The sequence below is a fragment of the Anser cygnoides genome, chromosome 9 (assembly GCF_040182565.1).
Source record: "Anser cygnoides isolate HZ-2024a breed goose chromosome 9, Taihu_goose_T2T_genome, whole genome shotgun sequence".
Classification (NCBI taxonomy): domain Eukaryota; kingdom Metazoa; phylum Chordata; class Aves; order Anseriformes; family Anatidae; genus Anser; species Anser cygnoides.
The window spans coordinates 13,770,559-13,790,232 of NC_089881.1; the positions used below are offsets into that span (position 1 = coordinate 13,770,559).

At 36.8% G+C, this 19,674-nt stretch overlaps 1 protein-coding gene and 1 long non-coding RNA gene across 29 annotated transcripts in view; one reads left to right on the forward strand and one right to left on the reverse strand.

The window, feature by feature from the left end:
* Window positions 1–19,674, reverse strand: part of DLG1 (discs large MAGUK scaffold protein 1) — a 151,186-nt gene that overhangs the window by 21,449 nt on the left and 110,063 nt on the right. For 27 of the 28 annotated variants that reach the window (XM_067002566.1, XM_067002569.1, XM_067002563.1 and 24 more), the window contains 4 exons: window positions 18,915–19,017; window positions 7,860–7,974; window positions 1,570–1,746; window positions 842–911 (listed from right to left, as the gene is read on the reverse strand). In XM_067002566.1, coding sequence (XP_066858667.1) covers window positions 842–911; window positions 1,570–1,746; window positions 7,860–7,974; window positions 18,915–19,017 — 465 coding nt within the window. Of the gene's footprint in view, window positions 1–841; window positions 912–1,569; window positions 1,747–7,859; window positions 7,975–8,807; window positions 8,954–18,914; window positions 19,018–19,674 lie in introns of those variants that run through there. The other variant, XM_013186228.3, reaches the window with a different exon arrangement.
* LOC136791470 (uncharacterized) lies at window positions 17,931–19,461 on the forward strand. Its single transcript, XR_010833637.1, has 3 exons — window positions 17,931–18,070; window positions 18,653–18,770; window positions 19,335–19,461. It is a non-coding gene; the product is annotated as an uncharacterized lncRNA (long non-coding RNA).

The following is a 19,674-nucleotide window of genomic DNA, read 5'->3' on the forward strand; positions in this document are numbered from 1 at the left end:
CAAAAGCAGTTACCTCGCTTCCTCACTGCTCATTCCTACTGCCCCAGCACACTTACTGGGGCAAGGTTTACATATTAAGCAGTGAACTGCACCAAGGGATTTGACTACAATTTCTTTTGGACTGGGTTACTTTTCACCTGCATTGGTTACTTTATGTGCTTTGAGCACAGCCACAACAGCATTTGTACCAACAGAGAGCAGGGGTGAGAAAAAACAGTTGTGAGGTAGAGACTGTTTCTGGCTAGTAATGAGGAAAGATTAGAGTTTCTGGTGGCCTATTCCACTGCACAAAAATTCTTTAAAGCTTCTGCATCCACAGTTGTAAGAAAGAATTTACTTTATACTGCCTGGGTAACTGTGCACATTACAAAACCTCTTTTTAATCACAGAGGCCCTGTTGAGCAATTTTGTTTTGATTGTTTTCTAGACACATTAAAAAAAATAACAAAAGAAACATTTTAATTTTTCTGAAAACTGGTAGTAAGCCTCTTCCCAAAAAAGAAGTCCAAGAGCACAATCCATACCAAAGGCCTAAATGGCTTTATAAGTAGCACATGCAGTGCTGTTCTAAATGGCACTATTCAATAACTGATTAGTATATACAAACTCCTGTTACATTACAGTATTAAGAATAGTATGTATTTCTAAGCTAATTCTTTAATTTGCAGTGCTTTGGCAACAGCTTACTATTAAAATTTGCTTTAGTTTTCAGAATCATTTTATTTCTATTTGACACTATTTCACCTTTTCACTAAAAACTGAAACAGAGTCTACATATATAACCCACTGGAAAGTGTTACCATTCACAACACCAGGTGTAATTTGCACTTCATAAACTCACCCCTTTATCTCCTCTCGTCTTGGAATTAAATTTCACTGTCTTTAAACGGGCTCGTTCTTTTTTTTCAACTCTACCAGAAGAGCAGACACAAAGCAATTAAATTAGCAAAATTCTAGAATCTCATATTAGTACTTTTCACAATGTAAACATATAGTGCACCTTCTATAGCAAAGATTTTTGTTGCTAATGGCCTCTTCAGAAAATGAATGGCAGACTGTGTTGGAAAAGCAGGGCTTTATTTCTCAACTGATGAGCTGTGAGGGCTTTGGAGCATAAGGTGATTGAATAGATTCAGTAAGTCCAGGTGTAAAAAGAAAAAGCATGTCCCTAAGTGAGTATCTTCAACCATGAGCAATCAGCAGATACTGAGATTCAGACCACCTAATCTCTTATTTGCCAATGCCAAACAGTGTGTCTCGGCTTTGTCCACCCAAGAAAGACTTGCCCATTTCCCAGCTTTGGGGTAGAAAGAATTCCAACGTTTTACTTTTAAAAAATAATTTTAAAAATATTTTTTGGAGTATTTTGGAGGGTAAAGTTTAATGTTTTTCTCAACCTGGAAAATTCTGAACCAAGTCTAATGCTCAACTGCAGAGTTGCCACCAGCAACATCATATTACACAAAATTTACTTTCCACCTTCTTATACATAAATAGTGTAATATTAAACTCACTCATTAGAAAATTTAATAGTAGACATCTCAAAGTCAATACAATATTATGACATACCTGCGTTTGCTTGGGATAACTCCAATTTCATCACTTTCTCCATCTGGAGTTACCTGCCGTGCTTGCCACCATTCATCATCAGAAGCATTAATGACATGGAGAATATCGCCAAATTTGAAGTTCAACCCTTGACTTGGAAGGCCACTATCTTTAGTCTTGTCATAATCAAAAAGAGCTCTGCATTGAGAAGAAAAATAAATAAATATACATAGAAAAAGCTGAAAAGACACAGGGGCAAATGAATAGCACTAGATTTAATTAAGCATTCAGAAATGACCGTATCATTCTGACATGTGCTTAAAAGGAGGATGCTGAATACACACTCTCCCCCCACAACTCCCCTGAGAATGGTCAGCATAGTATTCAAACACAAACAAAATTTATAAGTTTTAATGAATGAGAATAAACTAGGTCCATAGTAAACTATAGTACTTTGCAGAAGGTCCACAAGAAAATGCCCCCCTGCAATTCAAAAAATACTTTGTGTAGAGCAAGTTACATGTCAGCCTATGGCAAAAAATGGAATTGATGCATAGAGCACTGTTGAAAGTTTTGTCATGTACTTAGTTACAAGTTACAAATCTGGATTATTTCAGTAAATAAAAGTTACTGTCAATTTCCTGCTCACAGACTTGCAAGAAAAAAAGGTTAGAAATATGATCTGAACAGAACTTGGCCACTGTAGTACTACAAAGCAAAAAGCTTGAGGTGCATTCTTCTGTAAGATTCCCTACCATTTCAGGGGAATCTCATCCTTTTTTCCAAGGTCAGCCGATTTTCAAATAACAGGCACTAGCACTACCTGAACACCAGCTGCAGGCTACAGCTCTATCAGCGTTCTCTTTGCCAGCAAGGGTGGTTTATTCAAGCCCGCTGCTATCCATACCCACATTCACTGCTGCTTTGTACTGCTTCCTTCCCCTTCCTTGGTTATGAGAGCAAAATTGCTTAGAAACGAACATGGTACACCATACTGTGGAATAGATAAGTGTTAAAATTAATTTCGCCCTGTTGGATCATTTTAAATCTGGATCAGTTCCCTGAGAAACCGACGAGACTTACAGTATGTTTCTCCCAGCACAACCAAGGGTTTAGTGCAAATGTGAAAATGAATGACAGGAGCCTCTTACTGAAATGAAAGAGACACTCCTAAGCTTATGCCTTATAAAAGACTCTTATTTTACTTTTCAAAAAGGCATATGAACAGATGTAAAGTGAAGTGCCTGTATGACACAGCCCAAAAAAGTCCTCAAGTATTTCATCTGCAAGCTCATACGTTTGTCAGTGATGCACTTTCTAAATGATACCCTGTTGCAATTTAGAGACTTGATACCAAGTCCAACACAACCTTAGGAAAGAGCAAATAGATCCTAATGCAATGATTTAAGATGGTGTCCTTTCTCTTGTACAAATTAGGTTAATTTCTTCTCCCCAAATACTGGTTTACGTACCTTTTTGTACTAGATTTTTAGTGTCTCAGAAATTCTTTTACTCATGTAAGTACCTGTAAGTTGTAAGAGTTTGTTCAACCGCTTCTTAGCTTTGTGATTTTTGCCTTTTTAAAGCACTGAGGGTATTTCTTTCTGTTTGAACTGTATTTGCTCATAACCAGTGACACATTGCTCCATCACATCAATTCACCTTTAACATAAGGTCATACCCCCTGTATGGAGACTTTGATTGTAGATTAACAATACCATGTAAACATTTATTTAGTGGAAGTTATAACACAAAGAGAGATTTATTTTAAAATAAATTCATTATTTCTGATCAACCAGGACTTTGAACACTGTCCCACAACATTTATTCTACTTTTAAGTTTCATTTAATTTAAATGACAAGTCCTTAAAAAAATATTTTAAAGAGAAAGCACCAAGTCCCTATTATTTTGCCTTGTATAAATTGGAAGCAAAACATCACTAAAATGATAACTTGGTTCCTTCAGTTGGACAACAGCAGAAACTGAAGGCAAGTTGCAAGTTTCATGAATGCTTATGCCTCAAAGCCAAAAATTTAACATCTGTGTTAATAGCACCAGAATTTCCATCATGTCTTTTACCTGGCTATGCTCATTGCTTTCAGTATGATAGGCTGCTGATGAAGTTTTAGTGAAGCATTTCTTATTTTAGAGTATTCTTGCTGAACAAAGCAGTCAGGGAATTCCTGTGGCAGCAGAAGCATCCCTCTGTACTATTTTCTGAAACATGATTTAATCTTACCACTTGGGAATGAAGGCTATCCTATAAAGGAGCTTCTCTTTTTCTCCCTGAGTTTCTGGGAAAGCTGTTTAAAACTAGATGTTTGAAGCATCGGAACAACATAAGGATGACTAATTAAGCTTCTCCTGCAGTTGAGTACACTATTCAGGCCTGCTACTAACACCAATCTTATTTTTCAATGGATCTAATTAAAATTTCCTAATGATTTCCAAACCGTGAAGTTTCTTCCACTTGGAGTTGCAATCATTTTCAGTCCAAGGAGAAATCAGCACCATTGTCTGAATTCATAATGCATCATGCTGGTTAGAAAAATGCACAGTGGTGAATGCCACTTTCAGATCTGCATTCTACAGATATTGCACACTGATACTTGTCATACGAGGTTAGATAAAGTATAGAACAAGTTTACTCCCTGGCAATATATTATCAAAGAAATTTGATGCCATCAAAGAATTTCACTTTTTCATATGTGCTTTTTGAATTTGCAGATGAAGGAGGAGAGCATATAGGTATAGCTCAGATGTAAGAACAGAAACATTATGAGACAATCTCTCTCCTCTTAAAATAAAGATCAAAAGAAATATAAAGCAGCAATCAGAGAAGGTCATTAAATCAGTGCATCGTAATTAGTCAGGGGAGAAAGAGAGAATTAGATGTGCAAATCAAGGAGTTAGTTGCTGCTGAACTGCTATATTTATACTGTCCTCCAAGGACTGTTTGTTATATTGCTATTCATCATATATTAAGATGCATGCAATTAAGAAAAATCTGCTATTTTGCTTCAAATTATATTTTCAGGCAAACACAATCGTCATTTCCTTAATATTTCATAACACCCCCAAAATGCTGTTTACAGGCAGACTATTTATAAAGAGATCATGTTTCAGTTATAGGGGGGCAAGAACGCATCTCATTTTGTTTGCGATTTTGTTACCATGATTTTGAGATATCACCACAGACCATTATTCTCAGAGTATTTTCTTTTATTTGTTTTTTACAACTGTGATTGAATGCCCATAAACATTTTATGGTTGGTTTTACTATTCAATTTGGCTTACGTTATATAACTGGAATTTTAAAGGCACATCAAAAAAAAACTAATATTACAGAGATTTAGCTTCAGTTTGTAAACCTGTTTTTGAATTGGTTCAATTAAAAGTACAGAATGATGATACTGAAGTGACTTATAATAAGGCATAAGTGGGATAGCCAACACATTCTGTCAGTATCTAGCAATATGTTCAAAGATTCTTAAAACTTACTTCAGTGAGGTCAAAAATTACACTGGAAACCGGAGAGAAAAGATGTGAACCCATCCTGCATGTGTAACCAAGTTGCCTACCAGTCTTTGGCATCTTTTGATGTGATGACAAGAATGGATCTCAAAAACCATAGCAGCACTCTCTGTAAAGGGCCGTGGGTGGAGAAGTACTTTTCATGAGGAATATTTGCATTTTAGATTTTTGTTCCAACTTACAACACAGCTGACTATGGAGTTTCAAAAATCTTTCTTGGAAATAGAATCACCAGTCTCCGCAAGGCTTCTGCTAAGTCTGGAGAAGGCTGCATTTTCTGCAGCTGACAAAGTCAAAAGCACAACCTCAACCATTCACAGATAACTTCACGGGAATAAGAATTACATAAACTGCTTGTCAGAGGCTTAAAATACCAGACGAATGTGTGAACATCAATGTAAGTGGTTTAGAATCTACAGCTAGAGCTATAGGCTATAGCTAACCAAGCAAAATAAAAGCACTTAAGATTGTTTAGGCTTAGTTACATGATGAGGACTAAGGTGATAAATCTTGTGATTATGGATATGAAGATCTAACCACAATGTCCATATGTATACTTACCTATGGAAATAAGACGTGGCTAACTGATATCGAGCACTTATCATTAGTATTTAAGCATTTATCCTTGGAGATTTAAATTATGACCCTAAAAATATTTAAGGCAAACTACAAAAAAAACCAACTATGAAAAAACAGAAGCCAGATAAAGCTACCGAAGTAAGAGGTCAAAACATACAGGCTACATGTTATAGTCAATCTAAAAAGAAACCCTAAGTGAATAATTCATCACATTTCTTTAAAAGCCTTCAGAAACAGACTGCAAATGTCTGAGCCTTTTCTGAGCAAGTATGCAATTATCCAGGTAGCTGCCTTGCATAAGATTTTCTTTCCCAAAGCTCAATAGATACTGTACCATGAACAAAACAGTATCTGCTTTGGGCATAGAATACGTGTACCAGCAGGTGTGTTTATATGGTTGTACAGTGTACTAGTGGGAGATGAATCATGTGAAATACTCCATTTTTTTGTAGGTTAAAGTTAATATTGCTATTTTAAGCAGCTTACTCTGGGCCTGCACAAACACAGATGCAGGTCAAGAATGTGCATCTGTGAGAAAAACGGGGACATGGGAAACATAAAGATGAAATTACAGAAATCTGGTGTAAGATTAACAAGAGTCACCATGTTAAGAACATCCTTAAAAAATTCCCTTCTGCTGCATTAAAACTCCCCAGACTTCAACAAAATCAACTCTGCTAATATGGGGCAGCTTCTAGACTCTTCTTACAAAGGCCACCCCTGCAGCCTACCCCGCTACCAAACCCTTGCCATCCTTGCCATATAAAGCCAATACAACCTGTTGCACTGAATATTTACAGTGACCTTTAATTTTATATATATATATTTGAAGTCTGATCCGCCAAAGAACAGAAATTTAAGATTAAGAAAATGGAGAACAGTAAAATAATAATAAATAATAATAATAATCCACAAACCTAATGTTTGGAGCAGTGTTTCATTGCTTACAGTTGAGACTAAATTTTCACCAGCATTTCTTTTGATGGCAATACCAGTAAAAACAGATTCTAAGACTCCTCTCTCCTAAGCTGCACCCATTTCCGGAGGACACTTTATTTCTACAAGGGTACAGTGATCAGGGAACTATGTCAGATTAAATGCATTAATCTAGCTCAATTTTCTCTTTTTTTTTTTTTTTTCCATTTTGTGGCCCTGTAAACAGATATCAAGCACAACTGGGAGATGGGAACTGTTTGAGGTTGATTTCTAAATGGGAGAAGGCAATAGCACCTGAGCCAAGTATTTTAGCAGGTAAGCCAGTGAGGTCCTACAACATTTTAAATCAAGTTTAAAGCAAGCACTGTCACTAGTGAAGTCTTAACCTGCTCTGCTAAAATGGTCTGGCCTCTTCCATGAGGCTACTGCTGGTCCTTATTCAACTCAGAGATGAGTCAGTTCAGGGAACTCAAAAATCATTTATTTTTTTTAAATGCAATCCTTTTACCCCCATTCAACACTTGCAATGTTACACCTTTTCAGTACATGGCAACTAACAGAGGAGTAAGATTACATATTACATGAGCTGCATCTTGCCACAATTTCCTGAGAAAACTACCTATTTTCTTAATTATTTCATGCTTTTATATTTTATACTTCCCACTTCCTTTAAGCCACCTTTATGTTTAATTTTGTATGAATAAATTCATGAAGACTACTCAATTTATTCACTTTGGTCTATTTGGTGATCACTTGTTTACCACAGAAATTATTCTGTAACAGAATGCTATTCTGATTTCCTAATACAAGCTGAGAATATGACCGAAGCAAGCTGAAGAAAATAAGATGGCCATTTGCCAAAGCTTAAGTTGTGGGAGGCTCTAAATTTAAACTCAAGAACTTAAAGGGGAGAATGAAGACCTGTGTCACAAAAACACAAATTGAGTTAAACAAGTTACTAAATTGTTACTTAGACTTTAAAAGAATAAATCTTTTTACTGACTGGTCATAATCTCTGAGAGGCAGAACAAAAAGCAAGTAAAAGCACCACTCTTCAAAGTTCTCAGAGCTAATACAACTTTTTTTTCAGCTGTATTACTTCAATCAAAATAAGTTAAACTTTGTTTTTAATATATTGCATTCATATAAATATCAAATTGGTAAGTTCAGTAATGAGTAAATTAACGTATAAAACACAGAAATACTAAGTCTACAGAAAAGCAGAAAAACACACTAGTAATATGGTGAAAAAGACCATTACCTGACATATAGGGATCTCTTCTGGCTAGTTCGCAATGATCCTGATCCTGAACTAATGCTACTGTTCATCATCTGTTCCCGTAAATCATGTATTTTAGCTTCAAAACGGCTGTATTCTGTAAGAAATGGAAGCACTGCTATTAATTTCCCCTGTACTCTGGGGATTAATTTACATAAATCTTCAAATCTCAGAAAATAAGCGTCTGTTACAGCCTTGTTAATGCAAGAAAACACTACCAAAATCCAATGTTTTTATTAAGCACTATGTTTTGTAATTAAAAGCTACATAAAAGTTTACATTTATCAAATGAAATAAAATTTGAAATAATCATGATGACACAAAGCAAATAAACAGAAGCAAACATCCATTATACTTAAAGATTTAATATAGTTTACGGCAACCAGTACATTCTTAATTAAAACAAACAATTCTGCTAACAACCATTTTATAGTAATAAAAAGACTGATATAAATTTTACCCAATGAACAAAATAAAACTTCAGAACATACATCTGAAATGCATATACTTATAAACAAAACTATATATCATAAGTGCTAAGATGTGGGAATTACAAGTGTCTGAAAAGCTGGAATTGAACAGATGCTTTAATACTACTGGACTTAAATTAGACACAGAATTTAGCACTACAAGGTGGGGAACACACAAAGCATTTCTGAATTAGCCAATGTTCCCATGGGAGCTCAAGAAAGGAAAAAAAAATCCAGAATTCTGGCATGAATCTCGATCCACTTATAAGCAGCATTAAGACATTCAAAGTCCCTCTATATAATTATGTACAATGTTAATCCTGGAAAAACGGATTGTGTTCTTAAGTAGCACTATGCACTAATAAAACTAAGCTAAATGCATATGATTTATCTATGAAGGCAGACAGTAAAATAGGAACAGCTTCTTCAGGACAAACAAATCCTGAAGCAAGGTACTTACGCGTTGTCAGCATAAAATATGAACTCAAAACAAGTTTTTCCTTCAGTTGAACAGTTTGGACTCCAGGATCAACAGATCCACTGCTAAAACCTTTCTAGTTAAAGGAAACGCGCTACAGCCACCACCTTCGCCAGCCCACGTGATGCAAGATTACAGAGTCAACAGTGGGAGAGCCAGGGCGTGTGCAGCGAGCAGCTGCTGAACTGCCTCATTTGTGCTCTTCTCCCTAGCTGCACCCTCATTCCCTGGGGGCATCAAATTTACTCAAGACGCACACGACTGATAATGAGAGCTCGAAAAATGCAAAAAATCTTGAGGAAATCTCTCAACTGCAGTTCCTTCAACTTAAGTCATCTTAAATGCCACAAACAATTTATCATTTTGCATTCTGTAGGAATTTCTCCCCGCACACTCATCAGATAATAAGCACCAAGACTTACAGATTAACCAAGAGAAGAAGAAAATTAAGTTAGAGAAGAACATTCTGTGAAATGTTTTCTGGTATACCAGTTCATTCATCCAGGTAACTATAAAACTGATATTCTAGCAATAGCAACCAGAATTAACCCTTTGCAGATTATGGACAATAAGAACAGACTCTTAAATAATCCTGACTGTTTCCCTTTAAAACCCAAAGCTAGTAGCTTTTAAGATACTGTCCTGATTTTTGGAACAGCATCTAGTGCCTTTGTATAAACAAAGCCCAGATCAAATAATTTACCAGCCCTAACTGAACTAAAGACGTTGTGTGACAAGAAACAAAAACATTATTTCCACCCTACTGATGTTATTATTAATAGTAAAAGAATTCAAGATGACTGGATGGCTACCGAAGAGGAATGTGACAAAACGACAATTTTTAGAAAGCAACATCCCTTAGGGGAAGGACCCAGACTCAGAGAGAGAATGGCCCACTCCTGCTGTGCCAGTGCAGCACCGCATGGCCGTGGGTAAGGCACCTCGTTTTGCTGTGTTTTCCCCCTTCCTCACTGCTGCTGGCCTTATCTGTTTAGACCGTAAAACCTGAGACAGTCTCTTTTTGTGAGGAATAATCTAAATAAGATTTCAGACAGTAGCCGCATATCTTCAGTTCATTTATATGAATGTACAGGTTCGTATTAAACTCCTGTTTAACAGGTGCTGTCTCCCTTTCACAGCTGAAAATTGTGTAACTGACTTCCATGGGAACAGACTCCTTTTACAGGAACAGCTAGGGAGCGAGCTCTTTGCTTATCAGGAGACATACCAAAATTCACACATTTGTTCACACAGGAACAAAACTGAGACAAGCCAAATTTTTTTTCACACAATTCGAGGCACTGAAGATAGGGGAGGGTGGGCCAAAAAGAAAAAATAATTTCCTTCTTTTCTTTAGTCTCTCTCCCCACACAAGATGGAACATTTCAGAACAGCCACAAAGCCAAGTCACAAGGAAAGGAAGAATGTGGTGCTCGTCCTTATGATGAGACTGAACGCTGCCTAGATAAGATTTTCTGATGTCCTAAAGAATCACTTAAGTAGACTGTGAATAGATTTTTCGTTGTTGTTTTTAACCTGTCAATTCATTGAAAATTAATTCAAACCACTGCATCGCAAAGGAAACATAACCTTTTAAACACACTGTTATTTATTGACTAAAACATAGCTTACCCTCCAAATTATTTAGTTGCTCCAGGTAAAACAACAGATAAATTAATAGGGCAGAACATACTTAGAGTTAACAACTCCATACTCCTAGGACAGCTTGCATCATAGAAAAAAAAATCATTCACTCTGCAGCAGATATTCTCCTCAATTTCTCAGATGTTCACCTACGCACGTTTCTGCACTTGTTCTTTTATTAACTTTGTTGTTCTTACTGATCACAAAAGAATAAATAATCCATGGAACTATCACAGAGCTCATTTTGGAGAGTGCAGCTAGCCAGATGGTTTGCGCTTTAATCTGGTACTCAGCAGAGCAGAATTTAATTCACTGCAGGGACTTTTGTTCCTCTGATGCTGGCCACAGCACTGCATTTTCCTTCTGGTTTTTCCAGATTCCCATTAGGAAAACCATACTAATTCTGTAAAGGTTCTTAGCAGCACATATCACTGCAGCTCTGAATGTGTTCCACTGTGTGACACCGCTAACAACTGGCAAAATCCATCTCTCTTCCCCTGTCCTCTCTAAGGTGGATATAGATACTTCTGCATCTGTAGAGATGCTTGTTTTAAATGAATACAGTTCTGTCTGATAAAGTAGTCACTGGCAGAATGGTGTGTCTTGAACCTGGGACCAAAGGCAGCTGGGTCTAGAAAAGTTCTTTGGCTCCTGCAAAAATTCATTTCAGTCCCAGGCTGGCCACCAAGGAAGCTCCATCATGTGTATGTGACTGAATATGCAATTGTATTAAAAAATAAGTAAGTACATACATATATCACACAAAGTGATCTTTTAAGTCTTTTACACCTGGTTCTTCATGAAAGATTAAATCTCTAAACTTCAAACACACTAAAAGAAGGGTAGCAGGGATTTCTGACATGTGAGATTATTATTTTTTTTAACCCTTCATGAAAGGAAAGTAAGCATGGAAATATTAAATAATCCAAGCATTGTCTCGTGCTGCAGCCAGTTCAATACTGAAAATATCTACAGTTACTTGCAATATCTACTGGAAAAAAATACAAATTTCTTTTAAATTGTCACCTTTCAACTGCTGAAAAAAAATCTCCACCCATATAACATATGTAAGACAGTTAGAAGGGGAGGCTGTTCTCTACTATTGCTTAATTCTGCTTTATCTTATGTATTATCTGCAGGTTGCTGCACTTGCAGTTTTCTAGAATAATCTAACCTTACTCATCAAAACTGCTGGGAAATAAGTGCTGAATACGTGACAGGGACATCTGCAGGACTAAGGAGGAGAACAGTTTCTACAGAGAGGCTCTGGCTACACCAATAAAGCTAAACAGAAAAAAAAAAAGAAAAAACAACAAAAAAAGGCTGGGACTGAGAAGGGTCTGCATTGCATATTTCGTAAAAACTTAAACACTGTGCAGATGGAATCTGTTGTGTTCTTTTTATAGGGCAAGCTAAGAATCTGTGCTCCTCTTACAGAAGGCTTCAGGGGAAACAGGATAAGATACCTCAAATAAAATCTTTGAGCTTGGAACTGAAAAGTAGACAGGATTCTGTTCTTTAAACTCCTGGAAAGTTTGATATTAAATACAGTGATACTGAAACTAATGCCAGTGACAGAAAATAAGACAACAGCAAAATGGCTGATAGCCACAGAAAACCAGCACCAGTTTGGCACCAAAAGGATCTACACCCTTTTGAGAACTGGATAACATTGTCCAGGCTTTGTTCAAACTGGGTATGATAAAGCGAAGTGTGAGGTCTGCTAATCTGTCCAGGAGAGGTTATGTCTCTAACTCCATGATTGGAAGAGTTGGATATCAACTGTCTTTAGCACCTTCGATCTCTTAGGAAAGAGAAGAGAACTGATGCCATCTCCATAGAAAAGTAATCCCAGGACAGCAGTCAGAAGACTGGCCCCAGTTGCTTCGTCATACATGCCCTGCAAGAGGGGAGTATCAATAACCAACAGCTGGTGTTCCACATACTGGAATTTGTATGTGAGATGTGCATGTATCAACTGTGATATATACAAAACATAATTTTGTTTCATTACTAAAGGACCAGAAAACCACCGAAGCACCTGTTGGGTTTTTTTTTTGATCAATCCCTGAAGTAATAGATTACTATTTATTAAGCAAAAAAATTGCTAACCAATTGCAGAGAAGTAATATCACATTTACACTAATGAAAGACTTCATATAATGGGTATACCAAACACAGATGATTTATTAAGAAACTCCTTAGCTAAAAAACATAAAAGCAAAAGTACTAGATGAAACCAAAGGGATCATCTTAACTCAGCACTTGTGTCTCTTACTGACCAAGCACAAATATGTAGGGCTTATGAGAACAAGGTAAGAAGAGTGATACCTTGCCCTCAAGATTAGGAAATCCTGGAAGATTCCTCTTGTCTCCAGCCCCCAAAGATATTCTGCCTAGAAAACTGCAACATTTTCAACATCAACATTTACTTTTAAAAAAAAAACACAAAACTTCAGAGAAAAGGTCTGAGCAGTGTAACTCTCCTGGACAGCCCATCTGGTGAGCAACAAGATGAAAGGGATAAACAGATACATGGTGAGTATCTATACAGGCAGGGGAACAGGGTGGTGGTGGTGGCGGTGGCGAAGAGGTTACAAGGACAATTAATTTGGTCTGCAACACACATTCTAGCAAAGAGGAATAAAAGAACAGACTACTACAGGGGATGGAAGATTCCATAAATAGTATAGAAGGAAAAGCAATTCTTGAAAGCATGGATGTGTGTAGAGGGAACAGATGGTAGCACAGCACTGAGAAGTATAGATTCCTACATATACTGAACCCATTAAGAGCTGAGAACGTTCACTTTAATTAAAAAAAGTATGCCCCTTGCATTTTGCTTACCATCTGTCTGCAGAAAGCCCTCCTTTAGTGGGCCCCATTGGATCTGTCTAGGCAGGAATCTGCTGAGAATTTTGTATCTTTTTTTCCTCTGCATTCTCAGAATACTCATAATTTTCCTTTATCACTGCCTGCAAACACACTGAGAAATGGAGCCTGACAGTAAGTCAGGACAGCCACCACTCTGACCTTGTACTGACCTTCTGTTTATTTTCAGTTCTAAGTTTTTGAGGCAGGACTGGCACAGCATACAGTGGAGTGAAGTTATATTTTTGAGCTCTAGTAATGAACTACCATCATCTCTTGATTATCTACACTGGTATTCAATAAATTCATAGATACTATTCATGTTTTGCCTATCTGTTCTTGTTACAGACTATAGTAAGAATGACAATAAGCAGAAGAGCCTATGGAGTATACCTGTTTACTACAACCACTCAAAAATATTTGTGAAGTTGCATATTAAAATACACAGACATTAAAAACATCACAAATCATTTTGAGAGAGATGATATTATGCAGCAATGCTAGTCTTTTTATATTAACTTGCAACAAGAGAGACCACACTGCTTTGCAAGTGCTATTGGTGGCTTTCATACACTCTGATGCCTAAGGAGCTTGAACCTCATTAATAAAAGTCTAGGCCATCAAATTTCAAAACAGACAACTAAACAGCAATGCCTTTTTTTATAGAACTCTTTCCACAGAACCTGCACAATTTGGAATGTCACTGCCACTGCTGAAGTGAATTTACCAAAAATGTTGAAGGTTTAACACACATTTACAAGTTGTAGAAGGATGAACTGTTCTTTAAGAAAGACTAACAATTTTATTTACTGTATATAAGAGCAGAAGTGAAGTTTTAAAGGATTAAAACATCAGTAAGCCTCTTTACAGCGTTACCTATCAAGACTATTTATAGCAGAAACCTCCTTCTAATCCTAGTGCGACAGATTTTAAAGGTACTTTAATTGACTAATCTGGATTACTCAAACCAGTAAAACCATGTACAAAACAAATGGAAAGAAAAGGACTGGATGACTAGAGATCATATACCCCAAAACAGGGTAAAACATTATTATTTTTTTATTTTAAAATATTTTTTTCAGTTTGTGAAATTGGGACATGATGATCTTTTAAACCATCTTTGGTTACAACCATTCATATTACTCCACCAAAAAGTGAGTACAGCTCATCCTCTTGATATGCAACAAATACTGACAACTAAGTTTTGCAAAAGCATAATTGGATTCATGCAACGTCAGGTGGACTTTTACAAATAGAATACTTTATTTCAAGACAAATGCTCAGTAAAATTCTTAGCTTACAGAAACAGCTACCTTTTCCCAGAAATTCATTATTCTATTTTAAATGCCACTAGAAAACAGTGCATAGATGAAGTGTCACAAACAGAAAAATTAGGTCAATACTGGGCATTGAAAGGTAAGCTGCTCCAAAGCATTCTTATTTCTTTTGACTCATTTGCTTTACAGACACAAGAGAATAAAAAAATACTAAGTTTTCATAGTTGATTCTTATTTTTAGTAGATGTATATATTCTTTCAAATCAAAAAATACATGAAAATCCACCTTAAAAATGGCTAACAAGGTATCAGGAGCTTGGATCCAAATAATGAATCTTAAATATGTTTTGCAATGGTCCACAAAGAGTCACTGATATTTCCTTTAATAAAATTAAAGGAAGATGTGCGTATTAGCAACTGGTGTCTTATATCTTTTCAGAATGGCAAAATCTAACCTTCCAGAAATTCTGAATTTTGAAGTAATCCTGTATTACTATGCTATCCTCAAAATATGAGTGTTTCAGATGACCTTGTAACTTGATTGGACATAACAACAGAAGTGGAGGTGTCCACGTGAAATGCGACAAAGAGGAAAAACAGAGCCCTCCAAAGGCCGTACATCTCTGGACGGTCCTATACTCCCCCCTTGCTGCTCCTCTCCTCACTACATTCCCTTCAAGCACTCAGATGCACAAGTTCTTTTACCACTGCTATGTAGCATGATTGTAATAGTGACCATCTCTGAATTGACACACATAAGCGATATACATAAATCTTAGAGCTTCCTCTCAATACCGCACTTTTTACTTGCCATCCTATCTCTGTGGAAAACACAAAGAAGCTACAGAAAGAGGGAGAAGGCATTGTGGCACTGAGGTCTCTCTGCAGAGCTAGGGGACAACAGCAAAATGTAATGGCTCAGAAACCTCTACAAATGAGAGGGGCTCATCAAAAGGCTTTTGTGTACTGGAGCAATGTTGCATCCTTTGAAACTACTACAGGTTCACTTCCAGTGGAACTCACAGCCATGTTATCCTACCCCAAGTCCAGTAACCAGCATTTGCTAAACTGGTGTCTAACTGGATTTGAAGAGACTGGGCTATAGATGATTCAACCCTTTCGATGGTAGGGGTTTATTCACTTATTTATTAAAAATAGCCTACTCAGGCTTTTCTATGGGAGAACTGCTTGCAAAGGGTTTTTGTTTGTTTTTTGTTATCCCCCCCCGCCCCCCCCAAGAAACCAGAGCAGAAAAACAAGAGGGGCATTTCTGATACAGCTAATGTTGCGGGATGTTACAACATGAATTAACATTTCCCACCACATCTGTGAACATACAAACTGTCACATACAGTTACAGGGAATGAAGTGAGCTGGTCCCAAGTGTCTTCCAAATGCTCCTATCATACTGAATCTATTTAGCCAGTTATAATGAGCACTGATGGATGTCTAGAATCTCCTTGATCTGCCCTAGCTGTCAGCATCTTTTACTGAACTCCTGCTGCAATCAAATATAAATAACACACACATGCAATGCAAGCAGTTATAGCTGATGTGCTTCATCTTTATGACGACATTTGAGAAACACCCAAGAACAATAATTTTATGAACTATTCAAATTAATGCTTTTTAACCTTTTCTTGAATGACGTAATCAAAAATTGGAGCTATACAAATATCATTTTCCAACTCAAGTGAATTAAGTGAGGGGAAAAGGAGACTATTAGTACTATAATTTAGGAAATTTGAAGATTTTCAGAAAACTTAGGCATTTTTATCAAATACAGAGTATGGCCAGGATTATATTCTCTACTTGAAAAGTCAAATCTGAACCACACTGCTTTCCTATGTTAATAAATTAATATAAACCTTTAAGGAAATACTCTCTTCACCGATCCCTAAGCTATGAACAGTGAGTATCTGATTCAAATTACTTCCTACACCAGACCTGAAAGAAGCTGACAGCTAGAGTTTCATTCAACCTCTTTCAACAAGTAAGAAAACAGCAGAGATGCCAAAGTCAGATATTAGTAGCTAGAGCTCTCTGAGGTAGGTTGGCCGTGTGTCAATTCAGGTTGCTTCCAAACTACAAGGGACCACAGTCTCCAAGATACACTCTTCTTTTGTGGTGTACTTCAAAAGGGTAAGGTAAAACCTAATATGCTTCCATCATCTTCACTCCAAATGTAAACTTAAAGTACTATTTCAGAGAGAAAGACAGGCATGTGAACCAAACAATTAAAAAAAAAAAAAAGCTTCCTTTGAATGTCAGATGTCTGTCTATAATCTAAGATGCTTCAAGAAGCCTCTTCCGCATCCATCCTCTCAAATGGGCCCTATAATTCTGAGAACTCCACACTCAATGCAGCTCAACTGCATGCAGTGTTGTTGTGAATGCTTCAGTAATCGTGAAGAAGTAAGTACAGCTCTAGGTTTGAAGCCTACAAGTGACAGTTGTTGAGAAATTTCTAAGAAAGGCAAGCGTATGTTGCTTTAGGCAAACCTCTGTGCAATGACTCAAAATTCCATCAGTCAAGCACCTCAAAACATGTTTCAAGAAAATGAGTTATCTCCTTGGACAAGCAGTAATGAAGAAAGCTGTTTTTTTCCAATGCAGAAAGAGCAGGATGCATCCAAATTCTTATTTCTTTTTTAGGAAAAGAGTTCCAACTTCCAGAGTATGAAAGGATCCATTGGTTTATAATCATGAGTACCAGAAAAAGAGAACTGTAAAACTGCTTCTTTTAAATGAAGTCTGGATACCTTTTTTGGCAAGAAAGATAAAGTGCTTGTCTCTTGGGATAAGTTCTACAAGACAAACATTCATTCTGGTACTAGAAACCACATCTCATAATATCTTTTTGGCAGAAAAAACAGTGACCAAAAACACCCTCTTTGTACAAAAAAAGTGGCCAGATGCTCAAAAGGATGACCCACGGGCAAATAAAAAGCACAAGCTTTATTTCTTACAAAGGTGAGTGACTCTTATGTTTGGAGCAAGAAAGTGTAACAATTTGACTCACCTGTGAGAACACTGAAAAATTGATAAAGGATAGGCCAAATGCATATCAACAGAAATATTTGACAATTATGACACAAAACCCAATCAAATATTCTAGAACAAATGCTGATCAATCCTGGAACAGAACAATCTACAGATTCAATACGTGAACAGGATGCACATCCTCACAAGACAATACAGGTATTGACCATATGGACTGGCTGCAGGGATTTGACTGTGAAGCAGACACAAACAAAGCAGTTGGCCTTATTACTGAGAGTTCCTGGGTTGGCTGAGATATGATATGATGTTGATGCTGGTGGTGGTGAGGGAGATGTGAAAACTAACACTTCAAAGACTCAGTGAGGACCGGATATGACAAACATGACGGAAGAAGAGAAAAAAATGAAGAGAAGTGTGCTGCAATCAGCTATCTAACAACTTCTGATGAAGGTAGCAGTCCTGCTCAACGTCCAGTCCTGATAAACACTTACACTTACCCCTTGCCAGGACTGTTAAGGTTTAAGCAGACAAAGTCACTGCAAACAAGATTTAGTGGTATGTTATCCAAATCAGTAAAATTGTAGAAAGCTGTTGATCATCATAGTTCACAATGAGACAACAAGAACATCTTTTTATATGTATAACAATAATATACAACGTCACAGACTCAAGGTATGTGTATCATTTTAGACTATTGCATTTTTACAGTCTCAAATAGGCAAAGACATTCAAAGCTTGCTATAGAAATACAAGAGGACAAATATGTGCATTAGGATGAGGGGATATTACTTGGTTTCTGAAGAACCCACAAGGATGGTTATTAACCATCCACAGCAGTCTAATCCAAGTCAGAAGAAACTGCTGGATAAATAGAAATACCAGCGTAGTATGAAACAGAGGAATGAAAACCTGATTTCTTCAGGTCATCTTAATCAACACAGAGAAGGAACTAGACAGTAATGAAATATAAGTAATAACGTGGTATTTCTATTAAATTCTGGATTTATTAGCTTAACCTTCATGTTCTGACAGTATTAACATTTGCTGAGAAATCAAAATTCTGAACATGACCTGAGCAAGTAACATACCGAGCTGTGACACCAATGCTTGCACATATTCCACTGTGGCCGCTTGCGATTATTGCTAACAGGTATGTGTCAACATCTATTACATTATTTGTTTCTCTTAGGCTCAAGACAGGGGGTTAGGTATGGATGGGATGGAAAGACACTTTAAATTATCTGAGTTTCAAACTACAGAAATGAAACTTGAATGTCTATGGCAACTGTCTTACCTTCTGGACGGTACTGAGCTACAATAGTTACTGCTTGGCCTGCGTTCTTCAGGGCTGCTGCTGCTTGTTCATGGGTTGCTGCCTTCAGGTCTACTCCATTTACCTACAAATAATACAAAAAATCCTCTTTATCAAAATAAATTTTTGTGTTTATCATTATTGTTACAGAATATAGACTAATGAAGATTAACTGGATACAAACTAGTTTCCATGCCTTGTGAGACTTCCCCACCTCCAACACAACGAGCTAGTTAATACAAACAAGGATTACTTGTCTTTACTGAAAACCAAAGACAATGAATCCTCTGTCACAAATACCCATCTGCTAATAAATGCTTAAATAATTACAGTATAGCACTTCATGAATTTATATTCCCTAGGTTAATTCTCTTGATTAAGACCTTTTTCTTTCTTATTAAGGACATGCATTAAATGCTGCTTTCTGTGGTGGTTCACCTCACCTTTCTACCAGAGGACTTCAGGGACCTTGTTAGCCAAAGTGTGCCTACAGACCACTGTTTTTAACATTCAGTGATTGACCTAACCCTCCATGAAACTGTCTAGTTGTTTTCAATACAGCAATTTTAAGAAGTGTCAGAAAAATGTTTGAAGCAGAAACGTCTCCAACAACATTCTTCACTGTTGTTGCAAACTAAAATAAAGATGTGCTTTATTGTCAGTATTTAATAATGGCAGAGAGATTTTTTCTTCTTAAATAGCTACCAAACCACAGTGTAATAGTCCTAAGAAACTGTTGTTC